This window comes from Cyrtonyx montezumae, unplaced genomic scaffold (genome assembly GCF_038088225.1).
Source record: "Cyrtonyx montezumae isolate F1298 unplaced genomic scaffold, pur_monq_1.0 scaffold_18, whole genome shotgun sequence".
In the NCBI taxonomy this organism is placed as follows: Eukaryota; Metazoa; Chordata; class Aves; order Galliformes; family Odontophoridae; genus Cyrtonyx; species Cyrtonyx montezumae.
The window spans coordinates 1443154-1468967 of NW_027071914.1; the positions used below are offsets into that span (position 1 = coordinate 1443154).

Below are 25814 nucleotides of genomic sequence, written 5' to 3' on the forward strand. Positions count from 1 at the left end.
GGGTGACATGGTTATATTGCTTTCAAGTGGACCGATTGAACATTCTTAACCCAGCAATTTCCCATACTCTAATCCAAGCACTAACACTCTGCACTCTGAAATCTCAAACTTTGTCAGCACCATGGACAGTATCCACGTTCTTTCTGTTTTGTAAGACAATACGAAGAGCATTTCATTCACTGACACTGTTTTGAAAGAGAAATATATCCCATTCCTAGCCTTGTCAACTCTACGCATTCAAAAGTATGGAAACGAATCCCTCATTTCCATAATTCTAATAGACCTTCCAATCTTTTAAGGTTTATGTCTAGAGCAGAGAAATGAAAAAAGAAAAAGAACCAAGATTTATTCGCACATCTTTGCCATTTGCTCTGGGATTGCCTGGTCACAGCCTGAACCAGTAAATGAGCATCTGAGTGACTGGAGCGGTGGAGCCCAGGTCCACCCGTCTTCTCTCTCTCTCCCTCTCGGCGGTTCTTCCGGGAGCGGAGATGTGCTCAGATCCTGCGCTTGTTCCCCACCCCACCCCTCCCCCCCTCCCCCCTTCCCTCCCGGCTTCTTTTTTCCAGCGCGCGACTGTTCAAACGAGAGGCGGCTGCATTCCTTAACCAAAACAGTCGCCGTGAGGTGAAAGTTAATTCCCCTTTTCTCTAGTATCACTATCAATAGTGCCTGTACCTCAAATAAAGGCTCTGTCACTGCCTTTGCCTACTTTACACCATTCCACACTAGATCTGAGTCACCTTAAATACCCAACTAGTGGCTTACATGAGCAAGGCTCATGAACAAATAACACATTACTAAAAATAATAATTAAAAAAATACAACAATATTTTGGCTTCCTTTTTAAATTAAACTTATTTTCATGGTTTCATGATTTTTGGCATGGGTATTCCACATCATAATATCATGTGGTGCATTAAGAGTTAAAGAGCTATTGCTCCAGCTCTGTGGATCATTGATAGCTCCAGGTATACCTGTCTCAAAAGAGAAGAACTACATTCCCCAGAGGACTGTGAAATCTCTGCATTTTTACGTGTTTATGCTCAGAGGTAAAGATAAAAACTGTCTGCGGTCACGGGACACTCTTTCCCTTGGAATGGACTCAGCAGTGGGTGCTCAATGCCGTCTGCCTTCAGCATTAGCATAAGGCCTTTGGTTTATCGGACACTCTCTCGCTCATTTTATTTGATTTATTAGCTTCAATTCCAATTATATTGTATTATGCTGTGTTATTTTGCTTTCTGATATCTTATTTAGTAAATTAGTTTTCCTCCTCAGATCGTTGCCACTGTTTTGTTTTCTAGGCCTATCTCCCTTTTCCCTTTTCCTTTTCCCCCTTCCCCTTTCCTGAGGCGTGGGTCTGTGGGTCCCCCGCACCAATTGTCGCAGAACCGGGCCGAACCTGCTCATAAACAGTTATTTTTGGCGTCCCTGGCTGGGCAAACATTTAGAACGAATCTCTCTTTGCTCTCAGAGAGAGCTTTGTTAGGAAGCTTATCTGTACTGCAGGTGCTGTACTGCAAAACATGACCTTGAAGTCTGGGTGTACTGCCAATTTTTCTGGGACATCTGTAAACTTTTTTGGGTGCTGCTAGCTTGTTTTAGTAAAGAAAAAGATTGCTTTCTCTTTTAAAACTGTTCTTAAAGGGACTGCATTTCATTGTTTTTTTCCCTTTTAAATGCTCAAAACGTACCGGGATTTTTTCCCTGAGCACCTCCAAGATCCTGAGAACTTAAGCAGATATTTGATACAGGGATGTTGTGGCTCAGACAGATCTGAGGAGGCCCAAATTATTTGGGGTCTGGCTTATGCCAACTGGACCTTATTCAGTACTATCCCAGAGAGGCATAGGGTTTCTGAAATAGAGTGAGAGAGTCTCCAAGCCTAAATGGATAGTGTCCAGATCCAGAAAGAGAGTCTTTTAGCTGACAATTCGACTCTCCTGTCCAATTTAGACAGCATCCAGTCAGATTGAGACACCTTCCAGACCAAGCAAGTCACTTTTCAGTTCGAGAAAGACACCCTCCAGCCCGAAAGAGATGCCCTCCAGTCTGAACTCAAAAACCCTCAGTTTCAACAAGATGGTCTCCAATCTGAGCAAGGCGCCCTTCAACCTGAAAGAGACACCCTCCAGTCTGAGCGAGACATCCTCCTGTCTGAACGGCACTCCTTCAGAACTGATCAAAGTGCCTACCAGCCGCAATAGTCCCTGCCCCCAGCCAGGGGGAAGGGGGGAAGGGATAATAGAGTGTATTGGACTGTGTGGATTCGATGGCCTGGCACATCAGAACCACAAAAAATATAAGGCACTGGTGGACACTGGTGCACAGTGCACTCTAAGGCCCTTGAGTCACCAAGGGACAGAATTAATCTATATTTCTGGGGTGACTGGGGGTTCTCAAGAGTTGACCGTGTTGGAGGCTGAAATAAGCCTCAGTGGTTGTGACTGGCCCAGGGGCACCATGTATACTTGGTATTGATTACCTCAATAGGGGTTATTTTAAGGATCCCAAGGGGTATTGATGGGCTTTTGGAATAGCTGCTGTGGATGTAGACAACATTAAGCAGCTGCCTGCTATGCCTGGCCTATCAGAAAATCCATCTGCTGTGGGGTTGCTACAAGTGGAGGAGCAACAGGTACCGATAGCTACAAAAACAGTGCACTGATGGCAGTACAGCACCAAAAGGGATTCCTTGCTCCCCATTCATAACTTCATTCTTCAGCTAGAGAGCCAGGGTGTGATCAGCAAAACTCACTCACCGTTTAACAGCCCCATATGGCCGGTGCAGAAAGCCAGTGGAGAATGGAGGCTGACGGTAGATTACTGTGGCCTGAATGAACTCACACCCCCACTGAGTGCTGCTGTGCCAGACATGCTACAACTCCAGTATGAACTGGAGTCAAAAGCAGCGAAATGGTATGCCACCACTGACATTGCCAATGCCTTCTTTTCAACTCCTCTGGCCACAGAATGCAGGTCACAGTTTGCCTTCACCTGGAGGAGCATTCAGTACACCTGGAACCATTTGCCCCAGGGCTGGAAGCATAGCCCAGCCATTTGCCATGGGTTGATTCAAACTGCATTGGAACAGGGTGGTGCTCCTGAGCATCTGCAATAAATTGATGACATTGTTGTATGGGGCAATACAGCAGAGGAAGTCTTTGAGAAAGGAGAGATATTTAATCCAGATCCTCCTACGAGCTGGCTTCACTATTAAACAAAGCAAAATGAAAGGGCCTGCACAGTTCCTAGGTATAAAGCCTACTTCAGTTCCTAGGTATAAAGTAGCAAGATGGATGTCGTCACATCCTTACAGATGTGATTAATAAAATCACTGCCATGTCTCCACCCACCAGTAAGACAGAGACCCAAGTTTTTTGGGGTGTAGTGGGCTTTTGGAGAATGTATGTTTCAAGCTACAGTCTCATTGTGAGCCCTCTCTTTTGGGAGACGTGGAAGAGGAATGACTCTGTGTGGGGCCCTGAGCAGCAGCAGGCTTTTGAGCAAATTAAGCAGGAGATAGCCCGTGCCGTTGCCCTGGAGCCAGTGCGGACGGGACAGGACGTAAAGAACATCCTCTACACTGCTGCTGGAAAGGAAGGTCCCACTTGGAGTTTGCAGCAAAAAGCTTCTGGAGAGACCAGAGGTCGACCCCTTGGATTCTGGAGTCGGGCATACAGGGGGTCTGAGGAGCGCTACACTCCAACTGAGAAGGGGATCTTAGCTGTGTACGAGGGGGTTCGAGCTGCTTCCGAAGTAATCGGTACTGAAACACAGCTCCTTCTGGCACCTCAACTGCCAGTGCTGAGCTGGATGTTCAAAGGGACAACTCTCTCTACCCATCATGCTACCGATGCCACTTGGAGTAAGTGGATTGCGCTGATTACACAGCAAGCTCAGATGGGGAACCTCAGTCATCCAGGAATCCTGGAGGTGATCATGGACTGGCCTGAAGGTAAAAAGTTTGGAACAACACCAGCAGAGGAGGTGTCACGTGCCACGTGAAGCCCCACCATATAATGAACTACCAGACAATGAAAAGAGATATGCCCTATTCACAGATGGATCATGTCACGTTGTGGGTAAGCACCACAGATGGAAATTTGCTGTGTGGAGCCCCACACGACGAGTTGCAGAGGCCACTGAAGGAAAAGGAGAATCAAGTCAATTTGCAGAGGTAAAGGCTGTCCAGCTGGACTTAGATATTGCTGAACGAGAGAGGTGGCCTGTGCTTTATCTTTACACTGACTCATGGATGGTGGCAAATGCTCTATGGGGGTGGTTACAGCAAAGGGAACAAAATGGTTGGCAACGGAGAGGTAAACCTATTTGGGCTGCTGAACTGTGGAAAAACATTGCTACCTGAATAAAGAATATGGTTGTAAAGGTGCGCCATGTAGATGCTCATGTTCCTAAGAGCCAGGGAACTGAAGAACAACAAAATAACCATCAGGTAGATCGAGCTGCCAAAGTTAAGGTGGCTCAAGTAGACTTGGACTGGCAACACAAAAGTGAATTATTTTTAGCTCAATGGGCCCATGAGACCTCAGGCCACCAAGGAAGAGATGCAACATATAAGTGGGCTAGAGATCGAGGGGTGGACTTAACTATGGATGTTATTGCACAGGTTATCTATGACTGTGACACATGCGCCACAATTAAACAAGCCAAGAGGATGAAACCTCTTTGGGAGGAAGGGCAATGGCAAAAGTATAAATATGGGGAGGTGTGGCAGGTTGATTATATCACCTTGCCACGATCTCGCAGTGGTAAGCGTTATGTGCTCACCATGGTAGAGGCAACTACTGGGTGGCTTGAAACATATGCAGTACCCCATGCTACCGCTTGAAACACCATCTTAGGGCTCGAGAAACAAGTCCTATGGCAACATGGCACTCCAGAGGGAACTGAGACTGATAATGGAACTCATTTCAAAAATTCTCTTGTAAACACTTGGGCCAAAGATCATGGCATCGAGTGGATTTATCATATCCCCTATCATGCACCAGCTTCTGGTAAAATTGAAAGGTACAATGGATTGTTAAAAGCAATGTTGTAAGCAATGGGTGGCGGAACATTTAAGCACTGGGAGAAGAATTTGTCAATAGCTACCTGGTTGGTCAACACCCGAGGATCCATCAATCGTGATGGTCCTGCCCAATCCAGCTCTCTACCTACTGTAGAAGGAGATAAGGTCCCTGTAGTACACGTAAAGAACATGTTGGGAAAAGCGGTTTGGGTTCTTCCAGCTTCTGGAGAGGGCAAGCCTCTACGTGGAACTGTTTTTGCTCAGGGACCTGGGTCTACCTGGTGGGTGATGCAGAAGAATGGGGATGTTCAGTGTGTACCACAAGGGAATTTGATGTGGGGAGAGCGCCCTCAGTAATTTTATTACTATGTATATATGTATATATGTATATTGTATGTGTTTGTATTTAATGCTTGTTAATCATTGTGTTTTTATGTATATATATATTAAGCATGATGTAATGATGTTGAATAAGGGGTGGAATGTTATGGTTCTATGATTTTTGTTGTATTATTAATATTCCACATCATAACATCATGTGGAGTATTGGGAGTTAAAGAGTTAATGCTCCAGCTCTGTGGATCGTTGATAGTTCTGGGTGTACCTGTCTCAGAAGAGAAGAAGAACTGCATTCCCCAGAGGACTTTGCGATGCTTTGCATTTTTACATATTTCCGCCCAGAGGGAAAGATAAAAACTGTCTGCGGTCACGGGACTCTCTCTTCCACTCGGGACCGAGCTCGGCAGTGGGTGTTTGTTGCAGCCGTCTGCCTTCAGCGTTAGCGTAAGGCCTTCGGTTTATCGGACACTCTCTTGCTCATTTTATTTGATCCATTTGCCTCAATTCCAATTATATTATATTATATTGTGTTGTTTTCCTTTCTGATATCTATTTAGTAAATTAGCTTTCCTCCTCAGATCGTTGCCGCTGTTTTGTTCCTAGGCCCATCTCCCTTCTCCTTTTTCCCTTTCCCCTTTCCCCTTCCCTGAGGTGTGGGCCCGTGGGTCCCCTGCCTCAATTGTCACGGTACCGGGTCAAACTGTCCCGCAAACCGGTGACAGTCTCGAATATCTTCAGGGAAGGAGATCCACCAGCTCTCTGGGCAGCCTGTTCCAGGGCTCCGTCACTCTGACAGCAAGAAAATTTTCCTTATGTTTGTATGGAACTTCCCATGTTCCAGTTTTTCCACATAGCTCCTTGTTCTATTGTTGCACACTAACCAAAAGAGCCTGGCCCCATGAACTTGAATAACACACTAGGTATTTATAAGCAGTGATGAGATAATCTCTCAGACTTTTCTTCAGACTGAACAGTCCCAGGTCATTCAAACTTTCTCTGTGCAGGAGATTCCCCAGGCCCTGTTCATCTCTGTGGCTCCCTGATGACCTTTTTCTGGAAGATCACTGTCCTTTTGGAACTGAGGAGCCTAGAACAGGACACATTTTCTTACATGGCCTCACCAGGGCAGAGTGCAGGGGGAGGATCATGTCCCTCAAACTCTTACCAAACTCTTCTTGATGCATCTTAATATACCATTGGCTTTCTTGCCTGCGAGGGCACACTGCCTCCTCATGTACAACTTGCTCTACACCAAGATGTCCAAGTCCTTCTCAGAGCTCTCCTTCAGCAAAACATCCCCTAACCTGTGCTGATGCATGCACTCATTTCAGTTCTTACAGTAATGACAATGAAGAGGACAGACCATCTATATGCATCTTATAGCACTTCTATTTTTCACTGATGATGTCTTCTTCGATCACATCAATTTGCAAATCAGACCTCTCTAATTCTTAATGCGCATCACGTTATGATAAATCACATTTTATACTGAAAATAATGTTACCTGTTATAAATTTCCCATTCAAAAATGGTGTGCTTGTGCTGAACACAAAGTATGACACCTTTCTTCGGTATAGCAGGAAGGGTTCACAGTCAGTTGGCAAATCGTAGCACCATGGGAGAGGGAGAGTACCTATACATGTGTATGGAAGGTACATTTTTTCTGAGAGATTGATCCCAAATATATGATATTGATCTCGAAGTTGAAACAGCAATTTAAAAGTAGACACAGAATTGGAAAACTGTCCAGTGCCAGGAAGAAGAGGAAAATGTCATTCAGAAAGGACAACGTTAAAAAATATTTGCAAACATTATTAGAAATAACTCCTCAGCAATAGAGGGAACTCAAAAATATTCTACATCATATGCACAAGATAAAAAGATATAAAGAGGTGCCTCACACATACTTTATGATCGCGAACATACTGAACAAGAGAAATGACGGTATGGTCCCGAAAAAGAACAGAAGGATTACAGGAAGAAAAATGTAAACAAACCCTTCTATCTGCCAACGCAACTCGGTAACAGCGCTTCTGCGGTATTTCTATGAAGTACCAGGCGGCGGCTGCGGGCGCCGCTGTTCACCACAGAGGAGAGGAAGGAGCGGAGCGCTGCAGCCAGCCCCGCCCGCTGCGGCCCGGCTCACTCGCTCGCTCTCTCGCTGTGTCGGCGTCCGGAAGGGCTGCCAGCGGCCCCGCGGTGCTGCGGCGAAGCGGAGGGTCGGCGGGAGAGCTCGGCGGCGGCCGAGAGGAGAGACGAAGCCGGAGAAGAAGGCGAGACAGAAGCGGGAGCAGAATCGGGAGGCGGAGCGGCGCCGGAGCGGCGAGCGTGAGGTGCCGGCGGTTGGTGCGGTGCGGGAGATGTGCGCGGCGAGAGAAGGGCGCTGGGGCCGGAGGCGGCGGGCGCTGCTGCTGTGCTGCGTGTTGGTGGCGGCGTGGGAAGCGGCGTGGGGGCAGCTGCGCTACTCGGTGCCCGAGGAGCTGCCCAAGGGCTCGTTCGTGGGCGACGTGGCCAAGGACCTGGCGCTGGAGCTGGCGGCGCTGCGCGCCCGCGGCGCCCGAGTTGTGTCCCAAGGCAGGACGCAGTACTTCGCTCTGAACGCCAACAGTGGACACTTGGTGACGGCCGACAGGATAGACAGGGAGCAGATGTGCCAGAACGAACCACAATGCGTGCTGCGCTGCGAGCTGATAGTGGAGGGCGAGATGAAGGTGTACGCAATCGAAGTGGAAATCACGGACATAAACGACAATATGCCCAGTTTCAAGGAATTACAGATGGAGGAGAAAATCAGCGAGATGGCAGGCCCGGGGACGAGGTTTTCCCTACCCGAAGCTAACGACCCGGACGTGGGCTCGAATTCCCTGCAGAGCTACGCATTGAGTGGCGACGAGCACTTCTCGCTGTCCGTGCAGGCGGGAGCCGACGGCGAGAAGCGTCCCGAGCTGGTGCTGGCCAAGGAGCTGGACCGGGAGGAGGCGGCGTTTCACGAGCTGCTGCTGACGGCGAGCGACGGTGGCGAGCCGGCGCGGACGGGCACGGCGCGCATTCGCGTGGTTGTGCTGGACGCCAACGACAACGCGCCCGCCTTCAGCCAGGCGGTGTACACCGTGCGAGTGCCCGAGGACGTGCCCGTGGGCTCCACGCTGCTCAGCGTCACCGCCACCGACCCCGACGACGGAATCTACGGAGACGTGAAATACTCCCTGAGGAAAATAAGGAAGAAGGCATCGATGTTATTCAGACTAGAGCCTGATAAGGGAGAAATCAGCTTAATGAGCAACATAGACTTCGAAGTAGAATACTCTTATGAGCTGGAGGTACAGGCGCATGATGGCGGTGGACTTTTCGACACGGCGAAGGTGTCGATCTCGGTGACGGACGTGAACGACAACGCGCCCGAGATTTCGGTGCGGTCGGCGCTGAGCGAGATCTCGGAGGACGCGGCGCCGGGGACGGTGGTGGCCCTGGTGCACGTGCAGGACCGCGACTCGGGCGGCAACGGGGAGGTGCGGTGCAGCCTCGGCGAGGGCGTCCCGTTCCGGCTGGAGCGGGCGCTGGACGACTACTACAGCGTGGTGACGGCGCGGGAGCTGGACCGCGAGCAGGCGTCGGAGTACAACGTGACGGTGCGGGCGGCGGACGGCGGGTCGCCGGCGCTGCGGAGCAGCGCGGTGCTGGCGCTGCGGGTGCTGGACGTGAACGACAACGCGCCGGTGTTCGCGGAGGCGCGCTACAGCGCCCGGCTGCCCGAGAACAACGCCGAGGGCGCGCTGGTGCTGACGGTGCGCGCGTCGGACGCGGACTGGGGGCAGAACGCGCGCGTGCGCTACCGGCTGCGGGAGGGGCGGCTGCGGGGCGCGCCGCTCTCGTCCTACGTGTCGGTGCAGGCGGAGACGGGCGCGCTGTACGCGCTGCGCTCCTTCGACTACGAGGAGGTGCGCGAGCTGGAGCTGTGGGTGCGGGCGGAGGACGGCGGCGCGCCGCCGCTCAGCAGCAACGTGTCGGTGCGGCTGCTGATCGCGGACGAGAACGACAACGCGCCGCAGGTGCTGTACCCGCCGGCGCCGGGCTCGGGCTCGGGCTCGGGCTCGGGCTCGGGCTCGGGCTCGGGCGCGGGCGCGGTCTCGGGCTGGGCGGGCGTGGAGCTGGCGCCGCGCTCGGCCGAGCCCGGCGCGCTGGTGGCCAAGGTGGTGGCGGTGGACGCGGACGCGGGGCAGAACGCGTGGCTGTCGTACGAGCTGGCCAAGGCGACGGAGCCGGGGCTGTTCCGCGTGGGGCTGCACAGCGGCGAGGTGCGCACGGCGCGCTCGCCAATGGCCCGCGACGCGGCCCGCCACAGCCTGGTGGTGCTGGTCAAGGACCGCGGCCGGCCGGCGCTGTCGGCCACGGCCACGCTGACGGTGGTGCTGGCCGAGAGCGTGGCCGAGCTGCTCTCGGAGCTGGGCAGCGCCGCGGCGCCGGCCGAGCCCGCCGGCAGCCTGACGCGCTGGCTGGTGCTGGCCGTGGCGGCCGTGTCCTGCCTCTTCCTCGCCTTCCTGCTGCTGCTGCTGGCGCTGCGCCTCCGCCGCTGGCGTCTCTCGCGGCTGCCGCCGCCGCCCAGCGGAACCTTGCGCGGCGTCCCGGCCTCGCACTTCGTGGGCATCGACGGCGTCCGCGCCTTCCTGCGCTCCTACTCTCACGACGTCTCGCTCACCGCCGACTCGCGCAAGAGCCAGCTGCGCTGCGCGCCCGGCAGCTGCTGCGACACGCTCCCGGCCCGCCCGCCGCCCGACGAGCCCGCCCCGTTGCGCGGGGAACACGCTGCCGCCCAGCGCGCCGCCGACACCGACGCCCTCACGGTGAGTGTTCACACCGCGGCCTATCCCGCTTCCCGACTCCCTCCCTCCCTCCCCTTCCGCCTCTCGTCCGGGCTTTGATTCTTCTTCACAGCTCTTTTCCTCTCCTCACTCTTCTTACAGGCTTCTTTTGTTCACGGGGCTGTTGACAGTACAAGTCTCCTTCTCCTTTCGCTGTATTCTCCATGGATTTGCTCTTGACGACCCTAAATTGCACAGTGTTTGCTCCTTACTTCCCCAGTATGCTCTCAGCTTGTTCCGATCTCTTTAAAATGTCTTTTTATATTTAGGTCTTCTCTATCAATACACCTCAGTGTGCTTGATGAACTTCATGACTGTAATGGCATAGGGACCAGCCGAAATAGGCAGATGTTACTTTAGGAATAAAAAATAAGTACTCACCCATTTGAAAGGGTCTAGACTTGAAGAGAAAGAACTCCTAAGGTGAGGTCTCCGGTATAGTTCCTACCTCAGGGGCAGTTACCCCCTAACCGAGGTCTAAGCGCGGACAGGAGCGACCCCTTCCGGTCGAACGGCTGTATGCCGTCATCTGCGTTCCCATTGCTGACCGGGTCTTTCGGGTTCTCAGTCAGTGGTTCAGGTCGTGACTCAGCAGTCCCCATACAGATGAGTGGTTGATTTTTTGACTACTTCAGTTTGCCTGTTATCACAATTAAACACGATATTTACAGAAGGTAGTGTTTATCAATTGCTTTGGAATGATTTGTGTGAATGGCTTGTGAGGAAAGTAGGGAATGTGTTTTGCTGCTTCTCATTCTTCTATCTATTCATCTTCTGACCTGATAACAATAAATCTTGTTGTATCTTTGCTTACATTTTCTATTGCACCTGTCATGTTAGGGTTTTATCGCTTTATTGTCTAGTTTCATTATGTTTGGGCAGATCCAAGAGTGATGTCTCTGCAGTGACAATGCTGTTCACCACTTTGGTAGGTTTAACATTTTTGCCTCATTTCTTTTTGAATTCTAAAGGCAGATCTCAGTGTAGTTGGTAACCCATTCTAGACTGAAATATCATTTAGAGACGGGCCATGGGGCATATGTTTCTGTACATGCCTCGAATATTTAAAGCTGTCAATAGGAGGAATTCTGTATTCTTAGATTTCTGTAAAATGTCTTTGAAAGAAAGATTGTAGCTTGTGAATAGGTTAGTGCCAAATGTTGCTACTGTTGTTTGCTGAAGTACATTCTGTGAATGTTGATAGAAGAGGGTGAGAGGCTAGTGTCGAGTCTGGGAAATAGGTGATAAGTGTGGTTTAGAGAGGGTGCAGTTTATTTTCATACCTGGTGCTGTGCAATTTACAGGGAAATCCTCAAATCTTCATTTCCCTGTCATACGAGGCAGCGTCAGACACCTGAAAATGAAAATTTCTCACAAATAGTATGTGGAACAGTTCTTTATAGCTGAAATGGCATATAATCCCAGTGTGAAACCTCATTTATGCATCTCTAGTTTCCTGTATCCATATAATAGTAAATTCCCTCATTGTGGTCTTTGTGTGCTGAGTCCTATACTTCCTGGATGGTTATGGTTCATATTTTTTGTTCCTGGCCAATGGTCTTACACTGGAAAATGCAAGTGTGTTACAGGAAATTCTTCCTTCCTTTGACATGGTCTCAATCAGCTCCATACAATTTTTTTTTTTCTGTGAGGAAAAGGGAAGAGGAAGATTAAACAAGGTGTTATGTTATTTTAGAAGCCCTAGCTTCTGAAATAGGCCCATGAGAAGAGGCTTAATCTTATGATTTCTTGATTTCTCTGTGCTTCTGACAATGAACTTGCTTTGATTGCCACCTTATTCTTTGCATTGTTGGCAGGATTGGATAACCTCCCAATCACACAGGTGCTGTGTGTGTTGGGTGAGATAGTCTTGAAACTGAAGTTCAGTGACTGTATGTGTGATCTCTGGTTTCCATTGAAACTCTTCACACGTTCACTACACGATAATATGTTGAGAGAAGAAATGTCTCTCCCTGTCATGACCTTCGCACATGTGGTAGAGAAGTGGTCTAGACTACTGGTCCTTATTTTCTTATCAATAAATATTGAAGGCAATCATAGCAGTGTGATTTGGGACTGGCTTGGGGATGCTGTGTGTGAAGAACTTTTGGAGGAAAGAGGATTGTTCAACCTTTGATCTGACAGAAATGAAGCAAACTGTGCTAGTGTATGTAAGAATCACTTTGTGGATTCATCACTTTAAATTCATCTGAAATTACATTTGCCAAGATTGAAGAATGAGAACTAAAGAGCAGTAATTAATGGTTTTACTTATCAGTTTTGCCGTGTTTGTTGTCAAATTTTAAACAGGTCCATAATGTGGAAGAGAACCCTCAATAAACAGGACAATCTGACTTGAATGTTTACAACAGACAGGAAAAGGACATGGATGTGCTTGTTTCTTTAGAGTGACACTGAATGACATGCTCTTGTTAGAAGCCAAAGTACAGATTTAAGTTGGATGTATCCATAGTGCCAATAAAGGTTGTGAAAGCCATTTAAGGATGGTGAGTGTCTGCATTTGCATGGGGACAGCAGGTGGGTCAGCAGTGATACTGTGTGGATAGTGGTTTGATTTCACAGTTGGTGCCAGCACCTGCAATATATATGCACCATTTTTTCCCAGTTTCAACATCTTGCACTGTAATGGTAATCCTCTGATGTCAAAATTTGTCTCTGTGTATAGAATGATATCTGTATATAGAATGATAATGTATATCTCAAATGGCTTATAAACCTTGTGTGAAGCCTGTTGTGTATCTAGATATAACATTGTGATGTAGAGTTTCTTCATAGCTGCAATTGTGTTTATAGGCCTTTGTTCCCAGGATGGCTGTGTCTCAAGTTTCCCATTTTCTGAACAGGGCATTTGCATTTGGAAACAATACAGCTGTATTGCAGAAACTCGTGACCTTCCTTGAACAAATCTCAACAAACTTATCAAGACAGAATATTTTGTGTGACAAAGCTGACACTCAATCCCTCATGTTTGGTTTATTAAGAGTTAGCGAAGTACTTCTGAGTTGACACTGGACTCGATGATTTTGAAAGTTTTTTCCAGCCTGAGCAGTTCTATGATTGTATGGGTTCCTGAAATTATACAGCTGTATTGCAGAAAATCCTGACCCTCCTTGAGCAAGTCCTAGCAAACACATGGAAACAGAGTATTACGTGTGACAAAACTGAGACTGAATCCCTCACAATTTCCTGAAACAATGTGCAGAATTTCCTGTATGAACTTGTTTTTTATTAAAGTTTCATATTCATAGTAGTTGAATGGGAGAGTTATAAATTTTATGAGAAATTAGTAAGTTTTCCTAAAATGAAATCCATTACTGTGTACTTTAGGGGAAGTGTTTTGGGCCTTATCAGCATCTTGAAAATGCATCGAATTCCAGACGTAGGATTGAATTTTAGTGCCCACAGAGAAGACCATTATTCTCTCTTGAGGATTTTCTCTGCCACATTACTCTTTGAATGCTTCTATACCCTTCTTGACTAATTATATCTGTTTCTGATCTTATGTCAATGTATACATGTTAAATTCTAAAATAGCACCAAAACTAGTGGTTGTTTTTTTTTTTTTCTGTTAAAATTTTCTTTAGGAATCTGCCATCTGTTCATGCTCCTTGCTCACATAAGCCACTGTCATGAGACTTCAGTAGAGTTACAGCTGTTGTGGATGCCTGGAAATGTGTGGTTAATTGCGTTTTTTTCCTTTTTTTATTTTTGTGCTTCAGGCATGTAACTTAAAAGATGGAAAAGTCTGTGAGACTTTTAGAAATGATGGTGTTTTTTCTCTACTTTGAATGTTTGCAGTTGTCATGGCTAAGACTTGGACATATTTCTCTTCCAAAACAATGTCAGTGAATGAAATGTTCTTGGTATTGTCTGACATGTAGTAGATATATGGATACTGCCCATGATGCTAACAAAGTCTGGCTTCAAAGTGCAGCATGTGAGGGCTTGGCTTAGAGTTTGGAAAACTGTTGGGCAGAAGAGGCTTAGTCCAGACATTTCTTTGCTTTCACATCTGATGCCAAGACCTGTGCTGTGTGGTCCCTAGCTGTCTCACCTTCAGCACTGGAGTAAGGCTTTTCCTTTTGGACACACTTACTCTCTGTCATGTATTTGGTTTCTTTGCTTTGATTCCAGTTATACTAAATTATAGTGCCTCATCTTGCATTATACTATCATATTTTATAAGCTGCTTTTCTCCATTAGCATGTTGCAGATGTTTTGTTTTTAGGCCCATTTCCTGACTGTTTTTCCCTTTTTTCCCCCCTTCTTCTGCAGCATGGATCTGTGTGTCCCTCCACCCCAATTAGTCACAAAACCAGGCTGAACTGGCCCATAAACCATTGTCGGTTTCACTAAGAGTATTTGGAAAACCTGTATATGTAGAGTTGGTTTGGCAAATGAAAGAGATAGAGTCCAGTTGGAGAGACTAGATTTTATGATGTTGAAGACAAATCAAAAAAGGAAGAATTATATGAGGAGATGTCCACTGCAAACACTGATCTAGGGCCATACCTAATTCCATGCTGTGCTTTCATAATGCCCTGCAGGTAAAACTAGATGCATGTCTCTGATGGGATGAGGATTCCTTCACAGCAAGTTCCATGGTGTTTTCTTCTAGTGTATGAGTAGATATCTGATCAGAAATTTAAGTGAAAAGAAAGCAAGACTGGAGTTTTCAACTACTTTCTAAGAGTGCAGATATACATATGGAACTGAAAGGTAAGACTGCTCAACCAGACAGTGGCAGAAATTACTTCTCTGTCACTTCTGTGTAGACACTTGCTTGTACATATCCTGGTTTTCCAATGGCAAGAGATTATTCTTCTTGTAACTGAAATACAGAGTGCACAAGCAGTAAAAAGAACATCAAGTCAGACCTTGAAACAGGGAGACAGAGGGGTCAGCAATTTTGTTTGCCTGTGCCATGTTCTGATCCCTTGTGTTGTGTCAAGGTTTGTATCATTTTCACTAAGCTCCTTTCTTGTACCATGACATGGCAATCTTGAATGAAAATCTCAGCATGAGCCTTCAACCAGGGCCACTGGATGTAAAATCATGACAAAGGAAGATACAGCTTGAATTTTCAGTGACTTCCAAGTGCTCTGCAAGATAACTTTCTAAGGCAAAGTTGCAAAGTAGTGTCAATGCCACCATGCACCACAGTAGTGTCCCTCACATGGAGCAGCTGGTTCCTTACAATTAGAACCAGAAATACATCAAACAACTGAGCTATTGCTTAGCAGGAGATAGTTTTGGAGAATGCAGCCATGGTCTTCTACCCATTGCAGAAGGTGCGGCTTGAAGTGTTATTGATGAGTAGTGCTCTGGGATGCAACTTTTCAAAGCAGACTTGTGTCAGTGCAAAAGTACACAACAGTAGTTCCCCTCGTTAGGGACAGCTTGAGACTTTTCTTAATACGTAGAGACAGAAATGTATGATGTGTCTGAACTGCTGCTTTGAAATAAAGAGTTTTTGCAGAACACAGCCAAGCTCTTCCAAACATTGCTGCATGTAAGAGGCAGCACAAGGTCATAAAGCACTGCATACACCCATGAGCTCTCATCGCCTTAAGGAATGTTGGCTACACTGGAACGTGGTGCAGATCAGGTCGGAGTACTTGTGGCCAACAGTCTCCAGGTCTTATGGGCTGTCCTCAGTACTTGGAGGAATGGAGGTACAGGGCAAAGGTTTCAGAGGGCTCATGGAACTGTGGATTCCTCAGCCATTCACTCAAGGAGAAGACAGACGGAATGTGAATTTGACTCCGAAATACACTGGAAAAAAAGCATAGGTTGGGCTCCATTATTATGCGTAAAGGAGTCAAAGAGATGGTTTTGAAACGGAAACAACAGTTATTAGGGATGAACATATCATTTAGCAAAGAAAAAAATAATCGCCGAAATACTAAAAGAAAAAATAACAGGAGTACAGGATGGAGAAAAGGCAGTTGCAGAAAAACAGAGAAGACTCGACAAGTTCAGAGATGGAATTCTCAACAGAGACATAAATGCATATGTGTTGGAAATAAGCAAAAGAAGAAAGCAATACCACTTCTCTACCAGGAAAGGCCGGGAAAACCAGTTATTAACAGGAAAGATTGCTTCAGCCGACAGGAGGAGGAGAAGGAAGAAAGACGAGAAACCAGAAAATGCAGACGGTACCATCTGTGTACTAAGATAGCGCATGAAGCGGCGGTTGTGCGGTCCCGGCGGTTCCCGCGGCAGAGGCAGCGGCGGCGCTCGGTGGAGCCGTGCGTGCAGTGCCGGGCGGAGGCTGTGGGCGCCGCTGTTCACCGCGGAGGAGAGGAAGGAGCGGAGCGCTGCAGCCAGCCCCGCCCGCTGCGGCCCGGCTCGCTCGCTCACTCGCTCTCTCGCTGTGTCGGCGTCCGGAAGGGCTGCGAGCGGCACCGCGGTGCTGCGGCGAAGCGGAGGGTCGGCGGGAGCGCTCGGCGGCGGCCGAGAGGAGAGACGGAGCCGGAGAAGAAGGCGAGACGGAAGCGGGAGCAGAATCGGGAGGCGGAGCGGCGCCGGAGCGGCGAGCGTGAGGTGCCGGCGGTTGGTGCGGTGCGGGAGATGTGCGCGGCGAGAGAAGGGCGCTGGGGCCGGAGGCGGCGGGCGCTGCTGCTGTGCTGCGTGTTGGTGGCGGCGTGGGAGGCGGCGTGGGGGCAGCTGCGCTACTCGGTGCCCGAGGAGCTGCCCAAGGGCTCGTTCGTGGGCGACGTGGCCAAGGACCTGGCGCTGGAGCTGGCGGCGCTGCGCGCCCGCGGCGCCCGAGTTGTGTCCCAAGGCAGGACGCAGTACTTCGCTCTGAATGCCAACAGCGGACACTTGGTGACGGCCGACAGGATAGACAGGGAGCGGATCTGCGAGAACGTAGAGCCATGTGTGCTGCGCTGCGAGCTGATCGTGGAGGGAGAGATGAAGGTGTACGCAACTGAAGTGGAAATCACGGACATTAACGACAATGCGCCCAACTTTGGAGAGGGAGAAATCGAACTGAGAATCAACGAGATTGCTTCTGTAGGAATGCGATATTTCTTGAGGAAAGCGCAAGACCCAGATGTGGGGTTGAATTCCCTGCAGAGCTACGCGTTGAGCGGCGACGAGCACTTCTCGCTGTCCGTGCAGGCGGGAGCCGAGGGCGAGAAGCGTCCCGAGCTGGTGCTGGCCAAGGCACTGGACCGGGAGGAGGCGGCGTTTCACGAGCTGCTGCTGAGAGCGAGCGACGGTGGCAAGCCGGCGCGGACGGGCACGGCGCGCATCCGTGTGGTTGTGCTGGACGCCAACGACAATGCTCCCGCCTTCAGCCAGGCGGTGTACGCCGTGCGTGTGCCCGAGGACGTGCCCGTGGGCACCACGCTGCTTAGGGTTACCGCCACCGACCCCGACGACGGAACCAACGGAGACGTGAAATACATACAAGAAATTTTAGAGATGGCTTCCAACACATTTCTTCTGGAACCAGAGACTGGTGCGATCAAGCTTATGAGGAATTTGGACTTCGAGGTAACCGATTTCTACGAACTATTCGTACAGGCACACGATGGAGGTGGCCTTTCTCACTCGGCAAAGATCACAGTTTCGGTGACGGACGTGAACGACAACGCGCCCGAGATTTCGGTGCGGTCGGCGCTGAGCGAGATCTCGGAGGACGCGGCGCCGGGGACGGTGGTGGCCCTGGTGCACGTGCAGGACCGCGACTCGGGCGGCAACGGGGAGGTGCGGTGCAGCCTCGGCGAGGGCGTCCCGTTCCGGCTGGAGCGGGCGCTGGACGACTACTACAGCGTGGTGACGGCGCGGGAGCTGGACCGCGAGCAGGCGTCGGAGTACAACGTGACGGTGCGGGCGGCGGACGGCGGGTCGCCGGCGCTGCGGAGCAGCGCGGTGCTGGCGCTGCGGGTGCTGGACGTGAACGACAACGCGCCGGTGTTCGCGGAGGCGCGCTACAGCGCCCGGCTGCCCGAGAACAACGCCGAGGGCGCGCTGGTGCTGACGGTGCGCGCGTCGGACGCGGACTGGGGGCAGAACGCGCGCGTGCGCTACCGGCTGCGGGAGGGGCGGCTGCGGGGCGCGCCGCTCTCGTCCTACGTGTCGGTGCAGGCGGAGACGGGCGCGCTGTACGCGCTGCGCTCCTTCGACTACGAGGAGGTGCGCGAGCTGGAGCTGTGGGTGCGGGCGGAGGACGGCGGCGCGCCGCCGCTCAGCAGCAACGTGTCGGTGCGGCTGCTGATCGCGGACGAGAACGACAACGCGCCGCAGGTGCTGTACCCGCCGGCGCCGGGCGCGGGCGCGGGCGCGGGCGCGGGCGCGGTCTCGGGCTGGGCGGGCGTGGAGCTGGCGCCGCGCTCGGCCGAGCCCGGCGCGCTGGTGGCCAAGGTGGTGGCGGTGGACGCGGACGCGGGGCAGAACGCGTGGCTGTCGTACGAGCTGGCCAAGGCGACGGAGCCGGGGCTGTTCCGCGTGGGGCTGCACAGCGGCGAGGTGCGCACGGCGCGCTCGCCAATGGCCCGCGACGCGGCCCGCCACAGCCTGGTGGTGCTGGTCAAGGACCGCGGCCGGCCGGCGCTGTCGGCCACGGCCACGCTGACGGTGGTGCTGGCCGAGAGCGTGGCCGAGCTGCTCTCGGAGCTGGGCAGCGCCGCGGCGCCGGCCGAGCCCGCCGGCAGCCTGACGCGCTGGCTGGTGCTGGCCGTGGCGGCCGTGTCCTGCCTCTTCCTCGCCTTCCTGCTGCTGCTGCTGGCGCTGCGCCTCCGCCGCTGGCGCCGCTCGCGGCTGCCGCCGCCGCCCAGCGGAACCTTGCGCGGCGTCCCGGCCTCGCACTTCGTGGGCATCGACGGCGTCCGCGCCTTCCTGCGCTCCTACTCTCACGACATCTCGCTCACCGCCGACTCGCGCAAGAGCCAGCTGCGCTGCGCGCCCGGCAGCTGCTGCGACACGCTCCCGGCCCGCCCGCCGCCCGATGAGCCCGCGCCGCTGCGCGGGGAACACGCTGCCCCCCACCGCGCCTCCGACACCGACGCCCTCACGGTGAGTGCTCGCACCGCGGCCGATCCCTCCTCCCGCCTCCCTCCCTCCCCGCCCGTCTCTCGTTATGAGATTTGGCTCTCGTAAGCTGCGCTTTTCCGCTCTGCACTCTTCTTACTTGCTTCTTTCTCTCGCGGGACTTTTAAATTTTCCTTCTCCTTTCATTATATTCAACAGAGATTTGCTCATGACGTCCGTAATTTAAACAGTGTTTCTTTCTTTTTCCTTTTACCCTTCCTTTTCCTTTTCATTATTAGGTTTTCTGTATCTATATACACTTTGCTTTTTTGTCATGTTCCTTTATGTTCGTGCGCTTTATGATGAATCTATCTAGAACGGGAGTCTGAATGACTGTATAATGAATAATGCGGATACTTCTTGTTCACGTATTGGAATAACAGGCTCAACAAAAGATTACTTGACGGTGTCTATTTACCTGCTATGACCATCCAACACGATCTTTTGTTGTCAATCTCTTCAAGTTGCTTCAGAATATATTGTGAAGGTCTTGGGAAGGAAATAAGGGGTGTGGTGTGCTGATTCTTGCTCTTTTATCTTTCAACTGATTACAAGAGATATGGGAAAATCTTTTCTAACAGTTTCTACGGCAGCTGCTGTGTGAGAGGTTTATCACCTGAATTTCTTAATTTTAAATGTTGTACATCACTTTGGTAGATCTAAAATATTTGCATTGTTTCTGTTCAAATTATAAAGTTGGATCTCAGTTTAGCTGATAGCCCTTTTAAGTTTGGAATATCAATTATTGATGTCGAATGGGGGACCTGCTTCCATACATATCTTGAATGTTTGTGGCTGTCAAGAGAATGACTTTCATAACCTTACAGCTTTGTACAATGTCACTGAGTTATGTATCTTTGCTGGTGGCCAAGATAGTGCCAAATGCTGCTATTGCTGATCATACAAGTGAAGGTAGTGAATGCTGAGAGAAGAGGGTGAGAAGCTGCTCTCATGCCTGGGTAATAGTCTCAGTGTGGTTAGGGCAGCTCGCTGTTTTGATTTCACCCCTGGTGCTAAAGCCTGCACCATTTACCCTAGAATCCGAGTTTCCCTATGAGCATCAATGATCTACTGGCAGTAAACATTTTGCAAGACGTCATATATAGAGAGGTCAGTAGTTTAGGAGTTGAATGGCTTAAAATTCCTCTGTGAAAGTTAATTTATCAATACATATCTCCTTGTAACCTCGTGAGTTTCTTCATATTCATATTTACATATTCATGTCTGTACTCAAACATCCTGGTCCATGTTTCTCATTTCCAGACAGTGCTTATCACTTGGAAATGAGGGTCTTGTATTGGGGGAAACCCTTATTTCCCTTCATAAGGTCCCAATTACCTGAAGAGAGAATTTTCTCTGTGACCAAAAATAAAGTACAAGTTGAAAGGGATGACTTAGAGCTTCTCAGGAGCATAACTATCAGAATGAAGCTCATAATAAGGGGTTTAAGCCCACACTTACTTTATTTCTGTGTGCTTCCTGTAGTAATCCTGCTGCCCTGATTACTGCCTTTCTCTTTTGTTTATTAACACGTTTGGATATCTTCCCCATAGAACATGAGCTTGATGTGTGGGATGAGATTGTTTTGAAACTTAAACATTAAGGACTGCATAGGTTACTTGTGCTTACTGTTTAAAGTGTTTTCAACATCTCTGTATGAGTTGAGGGAAGAGATGTCTTTGAACCCATGTGTGATATGTTTTTTGTTTAGCTGGTACAGACAATTGCTGGGAAGCTGCTTCTTTGACCCTGTTTTCTATCAACTAATATTCAAGACAATCCTAGAAGTTGCAGTTGAGAATCAGTCAGTGACAATGTGTGTGCTGGAAAGAGGAGTCTATGAATGCCAACCAACAGAAGGTGGAGTAAGCTCTACTAGAATGCAAATGCCATTGCAACAGCACCACTGTGTCTTCATCATTTGTATCTCATGTTGTTCAATATTTGATGAGGTAGAAGAATGAGGTCTGAAGAACAGCTGTGAAGTCCTTCCCTTCTGTACTTTTTATCATGTTGCCTTGTTAAGGTCTACACTGGGCCTCAGTGGGGCAGAGAATCCATAATAAACTAGTAGGCCAGTTCTTATCCATGGGACTCGGACGCTGTTTGCATACATGACTTGAATGTTCACAGCAGTCAGAACAAAGTTCTCAATATCCTAATGTTTCCTTAAAATGTCACAGAATGAAATGTTCCTGCTGATATCCTACATAGGATCAATTGCTGCAAATTTTTGATAATGTAAGTGAAGGTTGTGAATGTTGACAGGAAAAGGAGAGAAGCTGGTATAGAGACAGGAAGATTATTTTGTCAAGGCCATGGTTTGATTTCAGACTTGTGCTAAGGCCTGTGCCTTTTATACCCTACAATCCTCATTTCCCTGTTACCAGAGGCAGTGATGGTCCACTAAAATGAAATTTGTGTACAAGGCCCTGTATGTAGAACAATTCTTCATAGCTAGAATAGCTTCTAAGTCCTATGTGAAACCTCATTTATTCATCACTAGTTCCCTGTTACATTTTGGTGTATCCTCATTTCTTCATTGTCATCATTATGTATTCATGCCTCCAAATCCTGCAAGAATATGGTTTTCTATTTCTGGACAGTGCTCCTATGTTCATAAATGCAAGTGTTGTATAATAGGAAATCCTCCTTTTTCTCTGATAAAGTCTCAGTCTGATGAAAAAAATTCTCTGTGAGGATAAAGGAAGCAGAGAATGTAAGAGGATGACTTCCAGTTTCTCAGAAGATTTAACATCCAAAATAGGCCCATGAGAAGAGATTTAAAATTATGGATTCTTTATTTCTGTGGGCTTCCAACCATGAGCTTATTTGATTGCCACCCTACACATTACATTCTTGGCTGGGTTGGAGAACTTCCCAATAGCACAGGGGCTGAATGTGTTGGGTGAGATGGCCTTGAAACCAGACTTTGCTAGAAGGTCATGGGTGTGGTAAGAGGCACTATGTGGGTTCATCACTTTAACTTCATGTTTAATAACACTTGCATGATGGAAGAATGAGATCAGAAGAGTGGTGAGGAATTGTTTCACTTGTCAGTTTTGTTTTGTTTGTTTTCAAAAAATGCCACTGACTTCTATCTCTTGGTAGAAGCCAAAGTGTTGTTTAAAGTTGGATGTATCCACATTGCAAGAAAAGGTTGTGAATGCAGAGAAAGGATGGTGAGTGTCTGGATTTGAATGAGGACGTCAGGTGGATCAGCAGTGATATTGTGTGGACAATGGTTTGATTTCATAGTTGGTGCCTGTACTTGTAGTATGTATGCACCATTTTATCCCAGTTTCAATGTCTTGCATGGTAATGGTAATCCTCTGATGCAAAGATATGTCTCTATATGTACAATGATGATGCGTACCAATAATGGCATATAAATTTTGAGTGAAGCCTCTTGTGTACCTTGATGTAACACTGTGATGTAGACTTTCTTCATAGCTGTAATTCTGTATTCCCAGGGTGTCTGTGTTCCAGCTTTCTCATTTTCTAAACAAGACATTTGCATTTGGAAATGATATGGCTGTATTGCAGAAACTCCCGACCTTCCTTGAGTCAATTTCAACAAACACATGAAGACAGAATGCTTTGTGTGACAAAACTAAGACTGAATCCCTCATGGTTTGGATTGTAAAGAGTTAGTGTAGTATGGTTGTGTTGAGGTTGTGCGTGATGATTTTGAAGGTCTTTTCCAAACTGAGCAATTCTGTGATTATACGATTCTATGGTTTCCAGAAATAACTTGAAAAAGTTCCTGTACTAAAACTTCTTCATTTGAAGTTTCATATTCATAGGAGATGAGGTGTGATGATGAGATGAGTTAGAAACTTTATGAGAAGTGGTGAAGTTTTCATAAAACAAAATCCTCTTCTGTGCAGTTTGAAGGAAGTATTCAGGGCCTTACCTGCAGCTTAAAAACTCACTGAATTCCAGATGTAGTGAGATTCAATTTTAGTGTCCACAAGAGGAGACCATTATTCCTTCTTGAGGAGTTTCTTTCCCACATTTCTCTTTGAATTTCTCTTTGAATGCTTCTCTGTGCTGCTTGACTAATTATAGCTTTTCCTGACTTTATGCCCTTGTACACATGTCAAATTTGAAAAAGCAGCAAAAATGGTAAGGGTTTATTTTATTTTATTATTAATGTGTTATCCGTTCATGTGCATTATTCACACAAGTCACTAGCTGGGTATTTCGGCAGAGTTACAGCTGGAGCGGAATGCAAGAGAAATGTGTGGAAAATTCTTTCCTTCCTTCCTTATTTATTTCTCTGCAGTCATCATAATACTTAAAAGACTGGAAGGTCTGTTAGACTTGTGGAAATGAAGGAGTTGTTTCCATACTTTGAATGCGTAGAGCTGTCGCGGCTGAGACTTGGAGATACTTCTCTTTTAAACTATGTCAGTAAATGAAATGCTCTTGGTATTGTCTGATGAAATATATATATATGGAACGTGGATACTGTCTGTGGTGATGAAAAAAGCCAGAGGTTTCAGAGAGCAGTGTGTGAGAGTTTGTCTTAGAGTTTGGAAAATTGTTCGGTTAAGAAGGCTCTGCTGGACCTTTTGAAAGCAAACCTTCCCATCTGGTTTTGCTTTCACATCTGGTGCCAAGACCAGCTCTACTTCTGCTGATTCTGGATGTTTGTTGTAAGAGGCAGTGTTGTTTTCCTAGGAATCATATATTTGGTAATAACTTCATATGTAGAGCAGGTCTGAGAAATGAAAGAGAATGCAGCAGCAGGTACTGACATCTATAAATGTTGAAGGCAGAAAAGATCAAATGAATGTCTGGGGTGGAAGAAGTCTGAAAACACTGATGTAGGGTCATACCAGATGCTATATAGTGCTGTCATATTACACCTGCATGTACAGCAGAATGAATGTCTCTGATGGGATATGGTTTCCTTCACACCAAGTGCCATGATGCTTTCCTCTGACGTATGGGTCGTTATCTGGTCAGAAATTGAAATGAAATGAAGGGAAGGACAGTATTTTCAACTGTTCCAGTCCCCAGGAGTGCAGTTGTAGCAAAGGAAACTGAGGGGTGCAGGCTGCCCAGTCAAAGAATGGCAGAAATGATTTCTTCATCATTGTGGTCATTTGTACCTGTCTTAGTTTTCCAAAATTCAGAGAGAATTTCTTGCAACTTAGAGGTACCCAATCATTACAGGAGCAACCGGCTGCCCATGGAAGATGGTTATGGAATGGTCAGAAGTGTATTTGGCTGTACCATGTTTTGTGGCAAGTGTTTTGTCAAGGATAATGCCTACTTCACTAATCCTCTTTTCTTGTCATGGCAATCATTCATGACAGTCTTCTTTAGATGTGCCTTCAACCAGTGTGTCTGGATGTAAAATCATGACACATAAAAAATACAACATGAGTTTTCATTGCCTTCCAAGCACTCTGTGAGACTGCAAAGCTGTGTCAGTGCAACCATGCACTGTAGTAATGCCCCTCCAGTGGACCATCTGGTTCTTTATACTTAGAACCAGAAATATGACTGAACTACCTCTTTGCAAAGGCAGTTTTGGAGAAGACACCCATGCTTCTCTTCATATTGTTATAATTAAGATGTAGCAAATGGTCATCAAGCACTGCATACACTCATGACATCTCATAGCCCTGTGGCATGCTAGCTACACAGGGAAATGGCACAGACCTGTCTGCATTTCTCATGGCTGCCTCTTGTGTGTTGTTCTCATTTGTTGGAGGACTGGAGGCACAGAGCCTGCCATCTCAGAGGGCTCAGGGAAACTCCTAGCTCGTCTAACCCAACAAGGGGGGACTGCACAGATTGGGAATTCTTCATGATGCACTAGAGAAAGTGCCTCGGAAGGCCCATTTATAATGTGTTATAGATACAGGAGAACAGTCTATTGTAGCCTGCTGATGCTGAAACAACAATGGAAAACATAAGTGAATGTAGAATGCCTACTAGTTGCATGCTGGAAAAATGCTGAAGGATGAAAAAATGAATGAAAAAATGAAAAAAAGCTGAGGAAAAATTAACTGCAGAATGACTGTGAGCATCAAAAACAGAGTTCATGGTGGAGATGCTGCTTCTGGAAATGTGAAGTAATATTTGGAAGTATTTTGAGTCAGAATAAAAATTAAATATTCTCCTTGTCACACATTAGAAATAACAGACCAAAGAAGAACGTGTATCCATGTCCATGATCGTGATAAGCATGGGAAAAGAAAGAATTCTTTTGGCCCCTCCAGGAAGAGATGGCTTACAGAAGGCAAATTAAGTTGGAGCCTGAACTGTTGTTGATTTCCAAGTGCTCTGGGAGATGACTTCTGAAAGCAGATGCAGCTGTACACTGCAGTAGTGTCCTCCATATTAGACAGCTTGGAGTTTGTTTCTTTATGTATAGAAGCAATATATGATGTATATGTAGAAATATATAGAAATATATATAGAAGAAATATCATGTAGAGCCAAGGTTATCCAGTCCAACTATTGGTAAGTAGTTCCCACTAAACCGTTTCCTTTGGTAC

General features: G+C 48.2%; 2 protein-coding genes across 2 annotated transcripts; both read left to right on the top strand.

The window, feature by feature from the left end:
• Positions 1–7734: 7734 nt before the first annotated feature.
• Positions 7735–11202, top strand: LOC136047379 (protocadherin gamma-A5-like). The gene is made up of 2 exons (XM_065734431.1): positions 7735–10228; positions 11147–11202. Exons 1-2 carry the CDS (start codon positions 7735–7737, stop codon positions 11200–11202), a joined length of 2550 nt encoding a protein of 849 aa, XP_065590503.1.
• A 5554-nt stretch (positions 11203–16756) lies between these two features.
• LOC136047380 (protocadherin gamma-A2-like) lies at positions 16757–19349 on the top strand. Its single transcript, XM_065734432.1, is given in 2 exon segments — positions 16757–19306; positions 19309–19349. Coding segments are annotated over 2 exon segments (2520 nt in total). The 5' UTR covers positions 16757–16827.
• The last annotated feature ends 6465 nt before the right edge of the window (positions 19350–25814 follow it).

Coding starts and splice junctions, on each gene's coding strand:
- LOC136047379 (XM_065734431.1), top strand. CDS start 7,735: ATGTGCGCGGCGAGAGAAGGGCGCTGGGGCCGGAGGCGGCGGGCGCTG. Junction 10,229..11,146: donor CCTCACGGTGAGTGTTCACA/CCGCGGCCTATC, acceptor GCAGTGACAATG/CTGTTCACCACTTTGGTAGG.